General features: G+C 38.7%; 1 protein-coding gene across 2 annotated transcripts; it reads right to left on the bottom strand.

The window, feature by feature from the left end:
- Window positions 1-2,738: 2,738 nt before the first annotated feature.
- ephx4 (epoxide hydrolase 4) lies at window positions 2,739-21,696 on the bottom strand. Of its 2 annotated transcripts, XM_053683754.1 has the most exons (8): window positions 21,204-21,696; window positions 20,719-20,759; window positions 19,345-19,430; window positions 14,094-14,251; window positions 9,191-9,319; window positions 8,350-8,453; window positions 5,556-5,704; window positions 2,739-3,653 (listed from the first exon to the last, which is right to left on the bottom strand). In XM_053683754.1, the coding sequence occupies exons 1-8, from the start codon at window positions 21,355-21,357 to the stop codon at window positions 3,413-3,415; spliced, it is 1,062 nt and encodes a 353-aa protein (XP_053539729.1). In that variant the 5' UTR covers window positions 21,358-21,696; the 3' UTR covers window positions 2,739-3,412. The 2 variants fall into 2 exon arrangements, with proteins under 2 accessions (XP_053539729.1, XP_017335344.1); XM_017479855.3 differs by lacking the exon at window positions 20,719-20,759 and having other exon boundaries at window positions 21,204-21,694.
- Between the last annotated feature and the right edge of the window lie 803 nt (window positions 21,697-22,499).

The raw sequence follows: 22,499 nt of genomic DNA, 5'->3' as shown, positions 1-22,499 counted from the left end.
TTCTTTTAAACAGAGAGCACACTGGCACAGTGAAATCTGCCTTGCCATGCATCAAAAGTTTAGGAGTTTAGAAAAAGTTTAAGCCCCTTGTTCCAAACCCTGGTCCTGGACTAGAATTAGCTGATTATATGGATCAGGTGTGTTAGAGCAGATAAAACACTCAAATGTGTAGGACAGTGGGTAAAGACCAGGATTGGGAACCATAACCAATTCTCTTGCACCCCTAAGCAAAAATAAATTGTGGTGCCATGCAGTAACAAACTGTGCAGATCAACACAAACAATTAAACTTTGTTTTAAACATTGTGGCACTCCTTTCAAGAAAATTTCGCTCGATAACTGATCACCAACACTTAACACTCAGCAGTTGCAATTCCCGCAAAATCCCAAATCCCATATTTTCAAAATATATGAAAATATGTTAATATTGCAAATAATATTAAACCATTATTAAGTAATATTAATATTAAACCTGCCTACCATTTTCCGATTCTTTCTTTCCCATGCATGCCCTCTAGTGTATCTCTGATGAATGGCAGTGACCAGGAATGAAGAGGAAGTGAACTGACTCTAGATTTTACACCCTATATAGTGCACTAAAGGTGCAATAGAATGAATGTGAATGTGAACGGCCTGGTGTGGTGAGTGTGGTTGTTTCATCTGATGTCAGACCTATAAAAGGTACTTTGAGGAACCCATTTAAGTTTCAGTATTGAGCTAGCAGGTTATCTATGTTTTAGGTGTAACAGGTGCAGTAATAGTTTCTCAGGATAGGACCAGCTGTTGAATATCTGATTTTAAGTTATAATATTGTTTATAGTGATGTTAGATTTTTGCACAGACCGGCTGAAATGGTGAAGGCTGTCTTGTAGTGAACAAGATTAATCACATGCATTGTATAGCGCATTATATTTTCTGACATGTATGTGTGTCATTATAAATCAACTGTGGCATTTCATACGTACAGTATTTCAAGGAATGTGTATTCTAAGCGTTAAGCATAAGTGAACGTGAAGCATTTTGTGATCGGAGTGTCAAAACAACAAGAAATAAGAAAACTGTTACTCTCCAGAAGCTATCAAACTCATGAGCTCACTGGGCCAGAACAATTTCAATCCCCAATATGAAATCAGTGTGATCACCAAAGCACCAGATGGACTTTTTTTTCTTCCTCTACTGTGCAATACAATTACCTATATACACTCACTAAGCACTTTATTAGGAAGACCTGTACACCTACACATTCATGCAATTATCTAATCAGCCAATCATGTGGCAGCAGTGCAATGCATCATGCAGACATGGGCCAGCAGATTAATGTTCACATAACCATCAGAATTGGGGAAAAAATGTGATTTCAGTATTTTTGACCATGGCATTATTGTTGGTGCCAGGTGGGCTGGTTTTGAGTATTTCTAACTGCTGATCTCCAAAGAGTCGGTCTCTAGAGTTTTCTCAAAATGGTGCAATAAGGAAAAAACATCCAGTGAGCGGCGGTTCTATGGATGGAAATGCCTTGTTGATCAGAGAGGACAACGGAGAATGACCAGACTGGTTTGAGCTGATAGAAAGGTTACAGTAACTCAGATAACCACTGTGTACAATTGTGGTGAACAGAAAAATATCAGAATGCACAACACATCAAACCTTGAAGTAGATGGGCTACAACAGCAGAGGACCATGTCAGGTTCTGTCAACCAAGAACGAGAAATCTGAGGCTACAGTGGGCACAAGCTCACCAAAACTGGACAGTTGAAGACTGGAAAACGTAACCTGGTCTCAAGAATCTTGATTTTTGCTACAGCACACAGATGGTAGGGTCAGAATTTGGCACCGACATCATGAACTCATGAACCTAACATGCCTTGTGTCAACAGTCCAGGCTGGTGGAGGTGGTGTAACGGTGTGGGGAATGTTTTCCTGTAACCCTTTGGGCCCAATAAAACGAATCATCGCTTGAATGTGTTCCCTTCATGTGCATCCCTTCATGGCCACAATTTACCCATCTTTTAATGACTATGTCCAGCATGGTAATGCACCATGTCACACAGTAAAAGTCATCGCAATGACTTGTTCATGGGTTTGTGAACATTGACAATGAGTTCAGTGTTCTTCAGTGGCCTTACCAGTCACTGGTAAGTAGAGACCTCGATTATGCAATGATTATATGTCATTGTTATTTGGGAAGGCTGCTAGCATACATTCCTGATGTAGACGGTATAAACAGGAAATATATTTTATTAATTTCTCCAGTACCGAAAGCAGAACCGATAGCGTCAGAGCTTATCGATACTACAGTCTTTCATAATTTAGCACCGGGGCCAGTTTAATACTGTGTTTCGGTACCTATCCCTAGTCAGCATGTACCAGAATCTCAAAGGAATGTTTCCAACATCTTGTAGACTCCATGCCATGAAGCATTGAGGCTGTTTTGAGAGCAAAATGAGTCCATACCCAGTATTAGTATAGTGCTCCTAATAAATTGTTAGATCAGTGTACATAGACTGAGCAATACATACTAAAAGAACTGTGTATATTCATATATTATACCTATTTATTGCATTTCTCAATTTAAGCACATTAGTTCCACATTTTAGGAATTACTTCTGCTATCAGTTTACTGTTGTTGGTCATGGTCACATAACTTGGCAATGATCAATTGCTCTCCCAGCATTTAAACACTGACAGGCTATTTGATTGGTCACATGAAAAAGACCCCCAAACAGACAAAAGAGTGTACACAGTGTTTTAGCTATAGTTTATTTGCTTATAAAACCAAAATGGTGCAGAGCTGGTTTAGTGATGTTCTTATATTCAGCGTGTAGTAAGAGATTTAAAAAAAAGTGAACAATATCTAAACATCACGTTCATTTTATCATACAGAAGGATCAAAATAACCACATAGTCAAATATCTGAGCCAAGTGTCATTACAAAATACAAAAAAAGGAGAAGAACGATATTTATTCATTAAGACAACACTACCTGAAAGAGGTCGAGCGATTCTAGGGGTCTCGAAAGATTTGTCTGGATTACAGCATAGGGATCCCACAGCTCAAACTCAACACACACGGCACATTTTTAATGTCGCAACATGGTACAAGTTCAAGTCAAAAAAGGCACCACACAATACAACTCACTCACGAGGAGACTTTTGCCACACACAAATGTCATCACCAACAAAGTTTAAGGCGAATGTCATGTGCAAAAAATTTGAGAAACATCAACCAGACACTCTACTCTCTATATAACCTCTCCTATTAAAATGTGCTTTTCTTTTTATTCACCTCTAGGCTTCGCATTTGTGTTTTATTAACATCCAAGATGTGTGCTGAATTTAAACAGGATGCTTGCGATAATCAGAAGGTGTGCGTGCCGAGGCATAGTGTGAAACAAGGCCCCTTCCTTTACAGACTCAGTTCCTGTAGTTTTTCCGTCCCTCTCCCTCTTTCAGGAACGTCCATATAAGTGTGTTGACGATGTCGGGCTGGTCCTGCTGTAGCCAGTGACTTGCTCCAGAAATGATGTTCAGGCGGAAGTGGTTGCGGATGTAGAGGCGGCAGGCCTCGGCCATCTCCTGTTCAAGGAATGCATCCCTCTCACCCCACAGGAGCAGGACCGGCGAGCGCACCTCGTTCTGATTGAGAGGGAAGCAACTGCAAATGCAAGCAGACACATGGCCACAAATGCGGAATAAAAACACACATAAACAAACAGCACTGTCATGCACACACCGAGTAACGTTGTGTAACATGGTAACCTAAATTCTACCCTGTGATCACACACATGCACATGTAGACATAATATCTGTCTCCAAGCCCTCAAAGGGCATCTAAAGTACGTTCCTTAATCATCTGATTAGCATTTAGCCAGCTAACAAGAACACTGGTTATTTAGCTTGCTAGTTAACAAAAGTATATTTATTTACACAGGGCCCTCAACTCTACTGTATATCCCCTCAATAAAATTCTTTGGCAGAAATTGTGAAAGGCTTCCTAACATCATGGTTGGGATAGTAGAGGTGTCCCACTCCCACCTGCTCCTGAAGGAATTCTGACCAATCCCGCCCACTCCTGTCTGCATGAGAGTATAAATCGCCCACTCCCTTGATTTTCTGGTAGCTTCTGCAGAATCACGGTTCCTGATACACAGCTCTAGTTTGTGACCTTTGGGTTCACCAAACACTCAAAACAGCCTTGTACCTTATAAAAAGCACTATTTTAGCGCTATTAGGGGTTCTTCAATTACTAAGCTTATGTCACTTCCACACAGCTTTTACCAGAACTCTGTGTTTTTGCTCGAACAGTCTGAAACTCTGAATCGAATTAATCTAGCAAAGCAAACTAGATAATGAAAATCTGTAAAGCGGAAATGTGTTCAAAATGAATGAAAGGAACAGTGACTATAAAGAGAAGTTAACAGTAATTATATCAAAGTAATCATTTGTGTGACAACACTTTGCATATAAATCACCATCGGTTCTCTACGGTACACTGCCATTTTTATAAGGAAATCAGCGGAAGTTTTCAGGGCATCTTGGAGACAGTTCTTCTGAAGAATTTGGCTGTTGTACTCGTTTCTGTCTCTGCAGTTAAGGTACCACAGAGCCTCCATTAGGTTTGTTTTCTGTTTTTTTTTTTTACTCTGAAAAGTGGTCTATTGCTTAATGTGTTGATTTCTTTATTGACACAAACATTTCTCTTTAGCATTTAATTTTTTTTGTGGTGGTAAATGAGTATTTGGAAATTTGTTCTTTCTACTGACAAAGTGTGGGTGTCTAAGACTTTTGTATAATTCTGTATATTCAGTACGATTCAGCAGAGCAGCAAATGGAAGACTCAGTTATGCATGCACCTTTCACATGCACATCCTCAGTGTGTAATACAGAACCTTCACATGGAAATTTGCATAGTCTAGAAAGTATAACATGTAACATGCATATAACATATGCATCCCCTGGGATAGGCTCCAGGCTCCCCACGACCCTGCGTAGGATAAGCGGTCCAGAAAATGGATGGATGGATGGCTAAGATATACATTGCTCCAACTTTTACGTCGTAGCACCTGCTAATGGACAAATAAAATGTGCTGTAAATAGATAGTGTGATATTGGAGAGATTGGTAGATATATGACAAGGAAAAATGTATGGTGACTGAACCGCGAGTTTGAATTGTGTGTCCTATTTTAATGTAATGCTGATAAACAGAATCAGAAGTGAATCAGAAGTAGAATATTTCATATTTGACACAAGAGGGCAGCAGTGTCTCTGCTTTAGTTCACACAATAACACCACAAGCAGTGGAAAAGCTGAAGCAAGACAACTGATACAAAGTCCTACAAAAGGAAAAGACTTGAAACAAGACGATTTTAGAGCAAGCATTACATTGGTGTTTAAGTAGTGCCAGAGAAGAATAATCCCCTGCTATTTCTACTGTTCTACTGGTTGCTAAGAAGTTTGTTGAGTAATAAATGTCACATATATGCTCAGTTCCTTTTATTTATTTAAAAAAAAAACATTATATGTCTGTGTGTGTGTGTGTGTGTGTGTATGTCGCACCTGAAGACATTTCTGTAGTAGTTGAGGGCAGCCGTGAGGGCTCCGGGCTGGGATAGGGCATACAAGTAGGCCTCAAGTTCTTCTGCCGTCAGCCAACGGCCCTTAAGCCCTATCCCAGTGCTCCGGCTCGTGAACAAACTCTTCAGGGCCTGCACATATACACCATGAAGATAAATAAGCTTGATCATATGAAAACATCTGCCTACCCTAACCACCCAAACCTACTTACCTACCCTACCTACTCACTTACCTACCTATCCTGCTCTACCTACTTACACAACCTACCATATATAGTACCTACCCTATCTTCTTGCATACTCTACCGCACCCTATAGAGCACCTATACTCTAACTTCAGTGCTGTGAAAAAGTATTTGCTTTTTCTGATTTCTTCTGTTTTTGTGGTATGTCGCATACTAAATAGTTTTAGATCTTCAAACGAAATGCAACATAAAAAAGGCAACCTGAGTAAGCACACAATATAGTTTTTTAAAATAATTTTTTTTAACCAAAAAAAGTTATCCAACACCTATCACCAATGTGAAAAAACGAATTGCCCCCTTAAATTAAAATCTGGTTGTGCCACCTTTAGCAGCAATAACTGCAACCAAATGCTTCTGATAACTGGAGATCAAATCTTGCACTTACGGATTTAAATATGCTTTGGATTATTGTCGTGCTGCATAATATAGTTGCGTTTGAGTTTCAATTTACGGACTGAAGACCTGGACATTCTCCTTTAGGATTTTCTGGTAGAGAGCAGAATTCATGTTTCTCACAATTACTGCAAGTTGCCCAGGCCCTGAAGCAGCAAAGCATCCCCACACCATCACACTTCCACTACCACCATGCTAGGTATGATGTTCTTTTTGTGGAATTCTGTGTTTGGTTTATGCCAGATATAACGGGACCTCTGTCTTCCAAACAGTTCCACTTTTGACTCATCAATCCACAGAACATTCTCCCAAAAGGTTCGAGGATCAAAGGTGTGTTTCGGAAAAATTCAGATGAGACTTAATGTTCTTCTGGGTTAGCAGTGGTTTTCACCCCACCACTCTTCCATGGATGCCATTTTTACCCAGTGTCTTTCTGATAGTGGAGTCATGAACAGTGACATTCATTAAGGCAAGAGAGGCCTGTAGTTCCTTTGACACTGTCCTTGGCTCTTTTGTGACTTCCTGGAAGAGTAGTTGCTGTGCTCTTGGAAGGTCGGCCACTTCTGGGAGGGTTCACTACTGTGTTGAGTTTTTCCATTTGGAGATTATGGCTCTCACTGTGGTCCTTTGGAGTCCCAGAGCCTTTGAAATAGCTTTGTAACCCTTCCCAGACTGATGTATTTCAGTCACCTTCTTCCTCATCATTTATGGAATTTCGGCACAATGTGTTACTTGATAAGACCTTTTAACCAACTTCATGCTGTAGAAAAAGTTATATTTGATTGAACAGGGTTTGCAGTAATCAGGGGTGGTTGCGTCTAGTCCAGCTAAACCACATTATGAATACAGTTTCATAGATTTGGGGAATTAATAACTACGGGGGCAAATACATTTCCACACAGGCCCAGTTGGTATTGGATAACTTTTTTGCTTCAATAAATAACATTATCATTAAAAACTGTATTTTGTATTTACTCAGGTTGCCTTTGTTTTATTTTAGCTTTTGATTTAATTTCTGAAACTGTTTAGTATGAGAGATACACAAAAACAGAAGAAATCAGAAGAAGCAGCAAATACTTTCTCACAGAACTTCCTACCATACACACCTACCTACGCACCCTACCCTATCCTACCCTTCATACCCACCTACTTACCCTATCTATCCATCCATCCATCCATCCATCTATCTATCTATCCTTCCATACCTTTCACATATCTTCCTACAATTATCTCGCACTTGTTGGTCAGTTCTTTGAAATGTAATCTTTTGCAATTCTATCACAATATCAGCGCCATTAGAATCGATGTATTTGATTTGGATTCTGTCTCGCTTGTAAGCCAAGTGGATAAAAAGCACTGCCAAATACAGAAATGCAATATAATGTAAATGCATTATAAAAGCCTGAATTACAGTTGTATGATGTTGTGTCCAGTGTGTTTGGAAATATATGAATTGCAATGCAAGCTGATTCCAAGAAAAGGGTTTCTGTGAAACGAGCTGATACATTGAGCATGGTAGTGTCTTGAAAGAGATTCCAGCCCCAGATCATACGAAGAGAAAGACAGAGATAAAGAGAGAGAGAACATAGATTCAAACACTCCTAGTCATTTACTACTACCCTCCACTTTTAGCTACACAAACTTTAAATTGTTTAACTTCATATTTTATTATACTTTAATACTAATGTATTGTTATAACTCAGGTGTTCACAATACTAATGTTCTATAACTAGTCATGCCATTAAAGCACACTGTAATATAGATAGATAGGCTGTTTTCCACCTCTTCTCAATCACGGCTGATTTCACTTGAGTATTTCTATCTGTTTCTATTTTGGGTCTGTGCATCAGATTAGACACCTGGCGCGACTGCGCTGTTAATTAATAAACCGATGTTATTTGTAGCATGTACTGAGAGTGAGTAAGCCAGCATTATTTATTTGTCAAGTGTATATCATACTATGCATGTAGGCTGTGTACCACTAGGAATAAATGCATATTGACATAATACTATCTCACTTAATCTATATTTAATTCAATACTAAACATTTACCCCTGCAACATATATACACACACACACACACACACACACACACACACACACACACACACACACAAACAGAAGGTGAAGCAGGTCCACCTTAAAGTCGTTGATGGAAAGCATAAACTCTGGGAAGCGTGGGAGCTGGAAGAAAAAGAAGTAACTGGACTTGAGCATCTGACTGGGGTGGCGAAGAGCATAATCTGGGGAGAGGACAAAAGAGGAAAAGGAAAGGAGAAAGGAGAAGACAAGGGTTTTAAAGCACAGAAATCAGCATTAAGCAGAAGATGCATGGTACAGATAAAACCAGCTGGCAAAAAATAGGGACAAAGTGAGGGACTGAGTGGGCAGAGGAAGCAGGCTGCAATTTTGGACAGCAATTGACTCTCCTGAGATAAGTGCTATATCCTATTTGGAAAGCAGCATGAGCCAAGACAATTTCTAAAGGTTTCTTATTATGGGCACAATTAAAGACAGCATCATTTCACCTCATGAATCTGTTCACTGGATAAGACTTGCTGCATGACAGTGAGGGTGAGCAGAATTGTGGGACTGCCTTTTTTAAAAAAAAAAAAAAAAAAAAAAAAGGATACACACTGCCCAAATGAGAAATGAGAAAACGTTTCAAAATGTGAAAACACTGCCAAAAGGGGCTGATTTCTAAATGAAATGCAAAGTTTCCAGCACAAAGATCACACTCATTATCTTCACCTGAAGTTCTCAATAATTACTTCTTTCATGTCCTCCTCTAGGCAGGACAAGAAATAGAAGGAGGAAGCCACTCTAAGACAGCATCATGCTCACGATCTAGCAATAATCCCTGTTTCAATGATGCTAATCATGCTAATGCCTTCAATAATGAGTTTGGAGCCTTTGGGGTTATTGAGACTCAATGGGAACTTTTAGGCAGATGAACAAGATAGTAAGTTAGACAGCTTACCAGCGAACACACATGGATGAGGGCTGTTCAGCACGACCAGCTTCACCACCATCTCAGGATAATGAATGGCAAAGAGCCATGCAATGATGCCTCCCCAGTCATGGCCCACCAGGAAACATCTGTTGTATCCTGAAGGAGATTCACGTAGGAGACTGATGAGTGTTTGCGTTTGCACTCATGTGTGTCTAAACGTGACTTGCATGGACGAAACTGAATGTTTCTCCACGCTGCTATAAGTAGTGTTAGAGTTACTGGAGCGAAATGGGGCAATCATCTTTGTACACATCACACGCTTGCTTTGTTTTGTTTTCCTACTCAAAGTGATGGGACAGGAAGTGATGTCGCAGTGGAGTAGTGGGGGCGCTGTCACTCTAAGAGTGTCTGTTTCATGATGATTCTTTCACATCTAACACTTCACATCTATCTATTACAAGTGCTGCCTCGGTAAAGACACCAGCATGGAGGCTAACCACTCCATTCATTTCTTTGTCCCTCTGCCATCTAGTAGATGATGCCGAAGTATCCAAGCATGGCCACCAGATTCCAGGACCCTCAATAACAAACTCCCTGCCAGTCACCTCCCTCCCTCAGGAATGTCATTATGCACTGACCACCAATATTATTTGTGGTCAGAGCATACTTCATATTACCTCATATAGGATCAGCAGAATAAGATAGACACTTTACTCATATCAGTCAGCGTTTGCTAAATGTAAAATTAAATCTAGTATGTTTACATTTACGCCAGACATCTTTGCTTTGAAGTCACAGTCAATAAATCATCCTGATACTGGTTCACTATACACGGTGTCCCAAAAGTCTCCATGCATAGGAGAAATGAACACTTATTAGCTAAATGTCTTTCAAAAATTTTCATACTTAATTTATATATATATAAATTAAGTATATATATATAAAAGTCAGAGAAGTGGACTTGCACGAACATCCACTGGTGAAGGCACAACCGACATGGTGCTGGCAAACATAGTCCACTATGTATGGTGACTTTCGGGACACCCAAGACACCAGATTCTGTTTGTTTTTTTTAAATAAAATACTCCATGAAGAGTACAGCTGTTCAGACATCTAGGGGAAGTTCATTCCATCACCTAGGTGCCAGAAAAGACAAGAGCCAAGAAGTGGCTAGATGATTGGCACTGAATTCCACACTGCTGTGTTGTGTAGCTGTTATAACTAATGTGTTGTATTTATTGTGTTGAACTTTTTGTATATGATCTACTTGCTAAGCATGTATTTATTGTCTTGGATCTTGTCTATTGGCAATATAACTTTTCCTAATGTAGACTGGTGATTACCTTGTACCACAATGTTCTCACTTTTCTATAATATAATGCACCGAGGCCTTGGAGAACACTTTTTCCTTTCTACTATTTACTTGTATATGGCTAGAATGGCAAGAAAGTTACTCTACTCCACACTGTACATTTGGTTAACATTTATCATCAGTTTAATCATCACTCCATCCTACTACTACATAGTAATGTCCAAAGTCCTCTGTTGGGATTTTATAACAGTACAATTTTTACATTTTCTTCATGTTAAAATATATTTTCATCCCATTTATTATCAGTATAAACAACACCTGGAGTTTCTCTTGATGGCAGGTGTGTGTGTGTGTGTGTGTGTGTGTGTGTGTGTGTATACAGGTGGGAGTGAAAATAAATGATGAAGAAAATGGAACTGCTGCTAACATCAACCTGTTTATTTCAGACTTAAAAACAACACCCACTTTCATTTCACGCTGTCCATAATAATCTGTCAGAGTGTGAATTAGATTTCATGTTCGTTAGGGGAAAAAAAAAAATACACGGCATAGAACCCGTAAGATCATCACTCACTAGCATGTGTTGGTGTTTGCTAGGCTGTGCACTGAAGGAACATCACATCCTGCATTTCTGTGTTTGTCTCTCTGCTTACACACCTGGTCCAGCTTACTGGCTAATTAACAAGCCCTTCATTAACTGAATTAATTGTGTTAGAGCATGAAAATCAGTAAACAGTGCAGAGCAGACAGACCTTAGCACTGGAATACACTTCTCTAGGGGAACATAGTTATTAGCAAGGAACAGAATTAGCATGTCACCTGAATACTTCCCTTGGAAATAACTCCAATAAATAAGCTGTACATAATGACCATTCTGGCAAGTCTGTGCACTATATGGGGTATAACAAAGGCTTGTACATCTGTGGTGAACTATATGGCCAGTAGGAAGGCATTCAGGATTCCTCCAGTGGCTAGGTTTGCTAGATGTAAAGCTAGCTAGTTTCAGTGAAGTTTAGCGATTCTAGCTTTTATTGTTTATTTCCATTGCAGTTATGATATTAATCTAGATAGGGGTCTAAGATGAAGTTAAAGATGTATTAGTTGATGGATTACCTAGCATGCTTCCTTTAAATAGACTATATTAGAGGAAAAACAGCTTATGCGTAGCCTGCTTGTTTTTTCTCAAATGCGTCCATTTAGCTAATCTACAATAAACCATATATTATCTTTATTGTTTTCCTTATGTCTATTTGTCAGGTTAAAATCAAGAAGTCTTGCCTGCTGCTTCTGGCATGAAGCACTAATAATAATTATTACTATTATAATAAATAATAACAGAGGAATAATACAGAATATAAGATAAATAATACTGTGTCCACCATGAAGATTGTAGTAATCAGTAAGGACTGTCACAGAGACAGAAGTATCCTAAATCTGTGCTTGTGTCTGTAAGGATACACTGGCTAACCCTAGAAAAACAGTAAAACCGCAGTTCAGTGCAGTACAACTGCAGTAGTACTACAGCAGCTTTAGGTACTGTGGTTGTAGTGCATCCTTTTTACTGCATTACTGAAGTACTACATTCAATTGAGTCGAGATCTGATGACTACGAAGGGATATGATTCACAGCTTTTTCATATTCATCAAACCATTCACTGAGCCCTCATGTCCTGTGGATGGGTGGCGGAGTCACCCTGGAAGACACTATTCCCATCAGGATAGAAATGTTTCATCATAGGTAAGATGATCAGTCAGAAGAACTCTATATTGATATGCAGTGCCTCTTCCCTCTAGTCTAAGGAGACAAGTGGACCCAAAACATGTACGTAATTTCTTTTCCTTTCATTTGTCACTCTTCTATATGTGCTGAGACCAGTGTTGGGTAAGTTACTTCAAAAAAGTAATTAATTACTAATTGCATTACTCAATGAAACTCTTCATTTAATTCTTTACATCTGAATCTAACATGGGATAGTTTATCCTATTAAGCATAGATTTATTAAACCATTTTTAATGCAAAAATGTAACAAAATGATATAAACAGGCTTAACAATAAGCGCTACTACTTCACAGAAAGGCTGATAGTGTTTTTCCACAGGACATACATTACACCTTACATATTACCGTGATGTTCTTGTCTACATGTGTCAAAAAAATTAAGTAATGGGAATATTTCCATTTAGCCAAACAGCCACTCAATTCTGCTGACATCCTTGAACTTGAGCGACTCCACAGCCACCTGGACTAACCTCGCGTGTACGCACGCTAGCCTACAGATAACGAATTTAAAGAGGGCAAGTTAAATTATATAACAAATTTAGCTTTAGATGATAAATTTAGATTTTAAATTCAATATTGTTTTATACAGAATTGTTGAATGTCTAAACAGTATGTAATGCTGTAAAGTACATCATAAATAACTGTAATTCAATTACTTAAAAATAATGAACAGTAATCCCGTACTTTATTGTTTTTAAGGGAAAAGTAATTTAATTACAGTAACGTTACTTAGTACACACTGGCTGAGGCTCTCTACTGATGTAGATCCATAAATCATATTTAAGCTCCATAGGGAGGTTCCATGGTAATCATAGGAAAATCTATTATTATAATAGATGTACTATTGTTCTGTGTTCCAATTTACTGTTGGGCTGTGTTCTTTCCCCTCTGCTCTGATGATTGCAGGTCCACCTATTCTAACTGTCATCTGATTATGTTTGCTGATGACACCATCTTACTGTCTCTGCTTTCAGGCCCTTCGCAGCATCATAGCCCGGCTCTTCAGGAATTAGTTGAGTGATGTGACAACTCCTGTTTGGAACTAAATGTTAACAAGACCAAAGAGATGGTCATAACCTTTTTCTAATAAGCAGACTCAGATGGCTATGGCAGTCACTACTGTTATTCATTGAAAGCCCATAGAGAATGTTGAGGAGTACAAGTACCTGGGCACAATTTGCTGACATCTAATTCCAACACGGAGGAGATACTCAGGAAATGCCGGCAGCGGCAGTAACTTTTAAGGAAGCGCAATTGCTATGTGGTTAGTAAGAACATCCTAAATATGTTGTACTACTCCTATATTGAAACTGTCATTACATTCTCTATCACCTGCTGCTATATATATATATTCTTATACATGGTTTGAATTTTTTCTTAGGTATCTGCCTGTATTATATTTAATATGTACATGGTGCACACTGTGTCTTTTATTTAATGTATGATGCTTCTTATGTATATTATTTATGTTACTCTATTTGACCTCGTAAATTGTAAATAAAGTGTTTGAATGAATGAAATGCAAAACAAAGGAAGCAGAAACAGGAAGTAGAAACAACTAGTTAGTAGAAAATAAATGTCTCAAATGATCTTAAATGTATAATATGCACTGATTTTTTTTGTTTAAGGGTGTTTGTGCATGAGAGAAATGTAAAATGAAAAATGAAAAAATGAAAAATGAAGATCATGTGACCTAAAGAGTGCATTAATGCAGAGAGCACTGCTTATCACATTTACCACAACAGCCTTTAACAGGTCCTCTATAAGCCATTTGGATTAAAATGATATTTTTTAACAACAGAAATGAGAGTGAGATAAAGCAGAGCTCACTCGTCTTACCCAGATACTCCACAATGTCCTTAATGTCAGTGACGAGACAGTCAAGCTTGTAGCACTCAGTGGAGGGAGGCAGGTCAGATTCGCCGTAGCCTCTCATGTCCACAGCCACCACACGGAACTCGCTCTTAAACTCCCTCAGCTGGTGCCTCCATGAGAACCTGGAGGGAAAATGTGGAAGTCACATGCGCTGCATAGGGAGTGATATCAAGATTATAGAACCGCCTGGTCACTATGGTTTTAATCTTCCCCTTTGGTTCACAGATACTTAGCGATGCTGAGCATCAGGCTATACATAACATTCTGTTCATTAGAGAAACTGAGCCAAGAACCTAAAGCCCAGAAATGTTAGAATGAAATCAGTTTTAACTTTGTTAAATTTAAACTGGGGCATTTTGATCTGAACTGAACAAAGAGCAACAAACAGCTAATAGATAACGAACAAAATTAAATTATTTATTAATTATAATGTACACAATTATAATGTATTTATACAAGAGCTGGGCAATATGACAATATAATATTCATATTATGATCAATTATGTCACAATCCATTTGTCTGTTCCCAGTTATTGTTATGTCATTTTATAACATTTTTGTAAATGTAAATATTTTTGATTTGATGCTAAACTGAATCTTTAAAATTATGAAATGCTTTTTAAAAATGTACAGGATTGGACTTTTTTTTTTCCTCCTCCTTTTCAGTGTTAAATAATTTATTTTTGTAGACATAATCAAGCTCAGGTTTGTCTTCAAGTTTGTCATGATGATACTTGATTTTTGTCATGATGTCCACCCTTAATCTGCACTGATATCAGTAGCTTTGTCTACATGCAACTTAATAATCTGTTAATACAGGGTGCCCCAAAAGTCTCACTTTTTTTTTTAGCAAAATTCCAAAACTTTTCATACTTATATATATATATATATATATATATATATATATATATATATATATATATATATATATATATATATATATATATATTTTTTTTTTTTTTACAGATAGCCTTTAAGAATGCCTTTGACAAAATAAGGATGTACTGAAATCATTCTCGTGGCTGGATCAGGAAGCAATGACATGCAGTTACATGCACTGCACCAGATGTGTTAACACGAGTTCATCATGAGACACGACTCTGTATGTGTTTACAAGGAAATGGAAAAGGATGCTTTGTAAAAACAGTTACATTTTGTTCAAAAGTGTTCAATTCCATGATATATGGAGACTTTTGGGACACCGCGTAATTGTAGCTCAATCAGAATTTAAAAAAAAATGTCCATGTACACATCTGTTTTGGAATAGACTAAAACACTGAAGCCATTCGGATGAAATTTCAATCTGATTGAATGAGATGGGTAATTCCTTTTAACAATCCATTAAATACATGAATAATAGTCATTGCAAGAATTGTGAAAAGACTTTCAGCATGGTCCTGTTGGGGTCTTGAGGAAGACCTGAGCTCTCAGCTGTTAGTCTGTATACTTAGATTGTATTCTGACTTGTAAGGTGCTTAGGATAAAGGTGCCTTGGAGATGTGTATACAGTAACCTAGACAGTATGTTCTTTTGAAGCCAACTCAAGAAATAAATACATTTCAGTTTTTTACTCATAGCTCTGCCTGTCTCCTGTCTTCATTTTTTTTTCCTTTATTGGTGTTCATAGAAACTATGCTGTCACATGTAGGTGTGAGTAAGGTCACCTTTAAAGTTTCAAATTGAGCCTAACATCTGTTTACTCATCATGCAGGCTGACTTCCTAATTGAAGATATTATCTGAGGAGAAGGGTTGCAGACTCAGAGAATGTGTGTGTGTGTGTGTGTGTGTGTGTGTGTGTGTGTGTGTGTGTGTGTGTGTGTGTGTGTGTGTGTGTGTGTGTGTGCATGTGTGCGTGTGTGTGTGCATGTGTGTGTGTGTGTGTGTGTGTGTATAGGGCAGAAGGCAGAATCCTGGCTGTAATTCTGATGACTCAGATTGATTCAGCAGAGACTCCCAGCACAGGATCCCAATCTGTTAGAATATAAATGAGCTTTACAATTTAATGAGCCTGCAAACACACACACACACACACACACGCACACACACGCACACACGCACACACACGCGCACACACACGCACTCTCTCTCTCTGTCTCTCAGAACTCAGTGACAGGTGAAGGTACTATTTTGCACTTTCTGAAAGTGGAGCAGGAGATGATGGAGGAGAATCTCCTCCACCTCTCCCAGCCTGACCCCAAACATTCACGTCTGATTCTGGAGCACTAGAATGGCCGGTGGAGCACAAAGGAGCCAGTGCCACATTAATGAGACACTGTTCTTTACTCAGCTCAACATCCTGGACTGCATTTGGAAAAACTGTGCCATGTGCCAATACTAAAAATTCATATTAGGATAAGTGCTTATCCTTTAATCCCAGTTTACAAGATTATTATATTATGTCTTTCAGACTTTCATGGCACTTTGTCATGGAAATACGGAGAAAGACTACAATTCCCATCAGCCACTGCATCTCGCCTGATTCACGTTTGGGGTTCACGTGCACTCGTATATAAGTCACATTGTGCACTACACACACCATCTTGCATTCGTCTTATTTTGCCATTGTTTTCTGTTGCCGAGTCATGTCCATTGTTTCATGTTTATGTTTCCTAGTCATTTGCATCCGCCTCAACCTGCATCACCTGACACACTGTCATCTACTTGAATGACCATTTTATCCTTAGGACTGAAATGAAGCAGTCCTTTGGCTTCCTTTTGAATGGGACACATGTGATCTACACGCTCCCTACCTAGGCAGCCTCCTCCCAAAAGGAATAACACTGTGTGTATTGCAGTATATTGTATAACTGATTATATAAACATGTGATTGAAAGGTGCTATAGAAATACAGTACTGTGCAAAAGTGTTAGGCGCATGCACAGAAATGCTGTAGAGCAAAGATGCCTTCAAAAATAATGAAATTAAATGTTTCTACATTTTTTTAAAAAATACAGTAAAGAGCAGTAAACAGTAGTAAATGAAACAAAGTCAATATTTGGTGTGGCAAAGAAATAAAAATAGTAGTCTCCAGTACAATTGGTGCAGTTTTTTAAGGAACTGAGCTGTAAGTTTTATTGAGCAACTTGCAGAACCAGTCACGGTTCTTCTGGACATTTTGACTGTCACACTTAAATCTTATTTTTGCAGCAAAATCCAGCAGCCTTCATTGTGTTTTTTTTTTTTTGTCTGAAAAGTGTCTCTTACATAATATGCTGCTATCTTTACTGACATACATTTTTCTGTAACATTTAATTTTGTGCTAGAAAACTAATGTTTGGGAATAGATAAGTCATCAACTAAAAAAATCTATAACAATCTTTGTCCAAAAAAAAAAAAATAGGGTGCCTAAAACTTTTGCACAGTACTGTATATGACTTAACAACTTGACTCTTTTTAAGGAGAGTGTGTAAAGCTTCATCAGCTTGTTACCTACCTTGGCCATTTGGTCTACACAGAAGCAATCTGGTATTTGTGAAAATCCAGTTTGTTCAGAAAAAAAAAATTGCATCCTACACAAAGCTCTTTAGGTTGTGTAAAGACTTACTAATGAGAATCACTATAAAATGGGCTTCGAATTATACACTTGGCATACGCTTCACCATTTATGGAGTTTTGATGCATCACTAAATGTAAATCAACTGTGTCATGAACACACACATGATAATTTGAAGGTTACTGGCATTTATCAATATACATAAATATGAGTACAAAGAAAAACATCTGGGGAGAATTTTAGTGCAATTTGCCCTATAAACACATTTACAAAACATTAATAACCAAGCCTTTTGTGTGTAAATAAATAAATAAATAAATATATAGTTTTTTTGACAAATTGCTCAAAGTGGATCTCTCACTAAGCAAAGTCTGTGACAATATTAATCACATTATGTCAGCTGATCTGACAGGGAAATTGTTATATTCAGATCAAATTTTATCTTTAGAACCTGTGCTTAATATGTTGCACCAACTGGCAAATAGAAAACATCTCTCTGACTTGATTATAAATTGGTTATTTATAAAATCCATCTGCAGTGTCCTCCATATGCTGCCTCTTTATGTAATAACAGGCGTAATGCCATATGCCACACAATCAGGAAATGTTACTTAATGCTGCGTGTTTGTATGTGACTGAAAAGAGTGAACAGAAAAGTGCCGACATGAAAAGCTGGCTGAATTTACTACCTACAAAATGTGACTAGGAGAAGAGTTTCAAATTTCAGCTTTTATTTCCTGGTGTTTATACATAGATGTGTTAGCACATAGAACATAGCACATTTTGTATCAGACCACCCAATTTGTAGGTGAACAACAATAACACTGGAACACGTGACTGACAGATGTTCCTTGTTGCCAAGGTGTGCCCTGTTAGATTGACTGTTTAAAAAATAAATATCTCTGAACATCTACTCTTGGTTTCAGCCTTCAGTTTCACCTGCGAAGACTGCATTTGTTGTTAAAAAGGATAAACCAATCATGAAGATCAGAGAGCTGTCTATGGGAGAAAAGCAAGCCATTTTGAAGCTCAGAAAAAAAGAGGGAAAATCAATCAGAGGCATTGCACGAGCATTTTGGCATAGCCAATATGACAATCTGGAATGTCCTGAAAAAGAAAGAAATCACTGGTGTACTGAGCAAGAGACACCGAATGGGTCGGCCAAGGAAAACATCAACCGCTGATGACAGAAACCTTGCGAGCTATGAAGAAACCCCCCCAAAACAACAATTGGTGACATCATCAACAACCTCCACTTGGACAGGGGTGAAGGTATCACAAACCACCATTCGAAGAAGACTTCGAGAGCAGATATATAGAGGCCATACCACAAGATGCACATCACTCATGAGCATTAAGAATCAGAAGAAAAAAAAAAGCCTGGAAAAGTCTGGAAAAGCATCACAAAAGAAGAAACCAACAATTTGGTGATGCCAACGAGTCACAGACTTGATGTAGTTATTGGAAGCAAGGGATATGCAACCAAATATTAAGTGTTAATTACTTTCATTTACTTCAAGTCTTGTCGGTTCCTATGCTTTTGCTCGCCTAAAGATTGGGTGGTCTGATACAAATGGTTCTATGTTTTATGTTGTTTAACACGTCTAGACGTAAATACCAGGAAATCAGTATCACTATACCACCGAGTTGTGCTGTGTGATTTCACTGGTTCTTTCCTTCCTCTACAAAAAAGAAAGAAAACTGTTACTTTAACGTCTCACCAGAACTCTGGGAATCCGTGCAGAAACAGCATGAGTGGTTTGCCACGCTCGCCCGCAGCTACGTAGTGAAATCTGAGGCCGGACTCCTGGAACCACAAAACAATCGATCACATTTGAATTAATGAAGTGCATGTCATGCCCTCCATCTGAGAGGCTAATGTCAAGCTCATACTTACACTACCCACTTCACACACGCTAACTGTTTTATAGAGCTATAAAGAGTTTCATCGTGTCCTGTACATCAGCTTCAGAAATGATCAATGCCATATCTTTTATTGACTTACAGGGGAATATTTATGAGCTCAATGACTGTACTGCTGACACCAAGCAACCTGAATGGTGACTTGCTTACTCTGGTGTTTTCTATTATCGGCAAAGTGTTTTATAACGCCGTAATTCAGCACATCTGTATGTGAATAGCACAGCTTTAACAACAGGTTTTTGAATAGCATACTAAATATTCATAGACTGCATATCAAAACTTTTTGACATCCAATATTTCAGCATTTCTGGATAGTAATCAGTGAAAAATGAAAGTAAAGCAATCTAGAAAACCATATAGCCTGATCTTGATGCACTGTCTTGAGTCTTTTATTTATAGGCATAATTAGCCCAATAAATAATTTACCCTCCAAGTTCACCTGTCTTTAATTTAGGATACCGTTAGGATCTCAGAGTGGCCAGTTAATACTATTTTTAAATACAACGATTTAGGTATTGTTCCTTATTTAATTGCCATTCTGAACTGGTTTATTATGCATGTGATACTAATAGAGATTCAACTGTGATACGTGGTAATGAAACACCAGGTGGTGACCAAAAACCTGACCAACAGTAAAGATGAACAGATTCCTAAGATTAACTATTCTCTTGTATTTGCTAAATTACAAAGCCTAAAACCTACAACTGCAGTTTCAGGCCTAACTGGGGAATTCAACTCATCAGTTCATAAGCAGGTGTAGTGGGTATGTCAGCGTAGAAACATTTTCAAGCAGCACTCATGTGTAGAAATGAGCCGTCTTGCCTTCAGCACCACACAGCAGGAGCGCTATAGAAACATGCACAACTTTGCTAGTGCAAAGAGAGATGCATGTGGGATTCTCTCTTCTAACATAAGTCATGAAGGATTTCTTTTCAGTGAGTTTATCAGTTGTTCCCAAGCTCTGGGAAACACTTGTTAAAAGTTTTCTCTGATCTATCACAGGGGCAAGATGTTGCACAGCTGGGATCCCTGAGCTCGAATTACTGCAAGCTCTCCCTGTGTCCATGTGGGTTTCCTCCCACCGCTCAAAAACATGTTGGTAGGTGGATAAGTTAAGCCAAATTGCCTGTGTGTGAAGAAGTGGACTAGATGGACTGGTGGTGTATTCCCACCTCACTGTGTTCCTGGGATAGGCTCCAGATCCACCGTGACCCTGACAAGAATAAAGCACTTAATGAAAATGAATAGATATGTAATGTTTCGTTACAGCTGGCACAAAAACAAAGAGCTTGACATTGCATTGATGAGATGGACCATGCGTGGTGAATGAAGAAAATAGAAAGAAGAAGAAAAAACATTAAACTTCTGAGCAATAAATCTCGGGGACTGTCACTGGAATGGAATTATTGAGTTATTGGTAAACAGAGGCCTCATATGTGGAGATGTGTTTTGGGTGATGCTGTACCTACACCATCTGTCTTACCTAAAGGACACAATGCCCAGGCTCATGTCACGCGCTTAACTTGGTCCTGCTTTAGTGTTCCATTTTTCTAACACCTCCTAAAGTGCTTGTTAAAGAGATGAATCAGGTGCAGTAAACTAGAGCGAAGCAGAAACTAAAGGTCTGTGTGCGTCCTCGGAAATCCCGCGCGCTCACCTTGATCCTGACGTAGCAGTGCGTTCCCAAGGACGTGTCGTTGAGGCAGGGCGGCGGGGTCTCGCGCACAGTCCACCGGAAGGTCGCGGTCGGCCTCATGAGCACGTTCCAACAGAGGCGGAGCAGCGCGAGGACCGCGCACAGGCCGCAGCATCCGTAGATGAGTGTCCAGTAGCCCGCGGCGCGGAGCTTCACCGCGAGCCGCACCGATAGCAGCAGCACGCGGCCGAGGAGCCTCGCCATCTTCTCATCCCGCGTCGACTCTGCTGGTGTCTCCGAGTGCTTTAGGGTTTCGAAAGCGACACCAGCCTACATGGTGGTAAAGCTCACGGCAGCCCCGTGAGCAAGGTGTGATGAGGAGCGATTCACGAGCTGGACCTTTTAAACACAACCGGATCTTTTCGGGTGAATCGGGAGAATCGATTCCTGCATACGAACGAGTCGGAATATTTTCCTACGCACGAAGCAGGCTCCCTCTGCGTTGTGTTTTGACTGCGTGTATGTCAACGTTTAATTAACTCGTTTCCGTGAACACTTCGTGGATGATGCCCTTTTCTAGGTTATACAGACATAATATTTTATTTATAAAGATCAATAAAGTCTGTCTGAGAACATTGGAGCCTGAAAATAATTTGTATTGAATGCCTGTTTTGCAATTCTTTAATAAATAAAATTTTCTAAATAAAAAACATTGTCATTAATTATTCATTTAACTTGTTTGATTCTCAACACAAGCATTGCACACTGTGTGTGTGTGTGTGTGTGTGTGTGTGTTCTCTGCACTGTTTTGAGCTTGAAAACTGCATAGTCACACATGTAGGCCAAGGCCATAACCACATCCTGAACATTGGTGAGGGTGAGGTCACAAATGTAATAGTCCTTTTTTGTTGTCTATGCAATAAAAGTCCATATATATATATATATATATATATATATATACACACACACACACACACACACACAGAGACACACACACACACAAGTCCTTTATATTTAGGACCAAAATAATTAGGACATTTTATATTACAATAAAAAACAAGTGAGATTAGACGGTTTATTATATTTCAGACTTTCTTATTATGCACAGATATGGTGAATAATATCCAAACAGTAGAGTAGACTAAATATGAATTACAAAACTACACTTTTCATTGTAACACAAAAGGAGAATTTTGAATAATGTTTACACTGCTATACAGAAAAGCAGTCCATATCACACAAAGCTCTCATTGGAGTATAATTTTTATAGTGCAACTTTAAAGCACATGATCACTATCTTCTGCCATTTTATGGAAT

Source organism: Ictalurus punctatus, chromosome 11, assembly GCF_001660625.3.
Source record: "Ictalurus punctatus breed USDA103 chromosome 11, Coco_2.0, whole genome shotgun sequence".
Lineage (NCBI taxonomy): Eukaryota > Metazoa > Chordata > Actinopteri > Siluriformes > Ictaluridae > Ictalurus > Ictalurus punctatus.
This window is presented reverse-complemented; position numbering and strand designations above follow the sequence as displayed.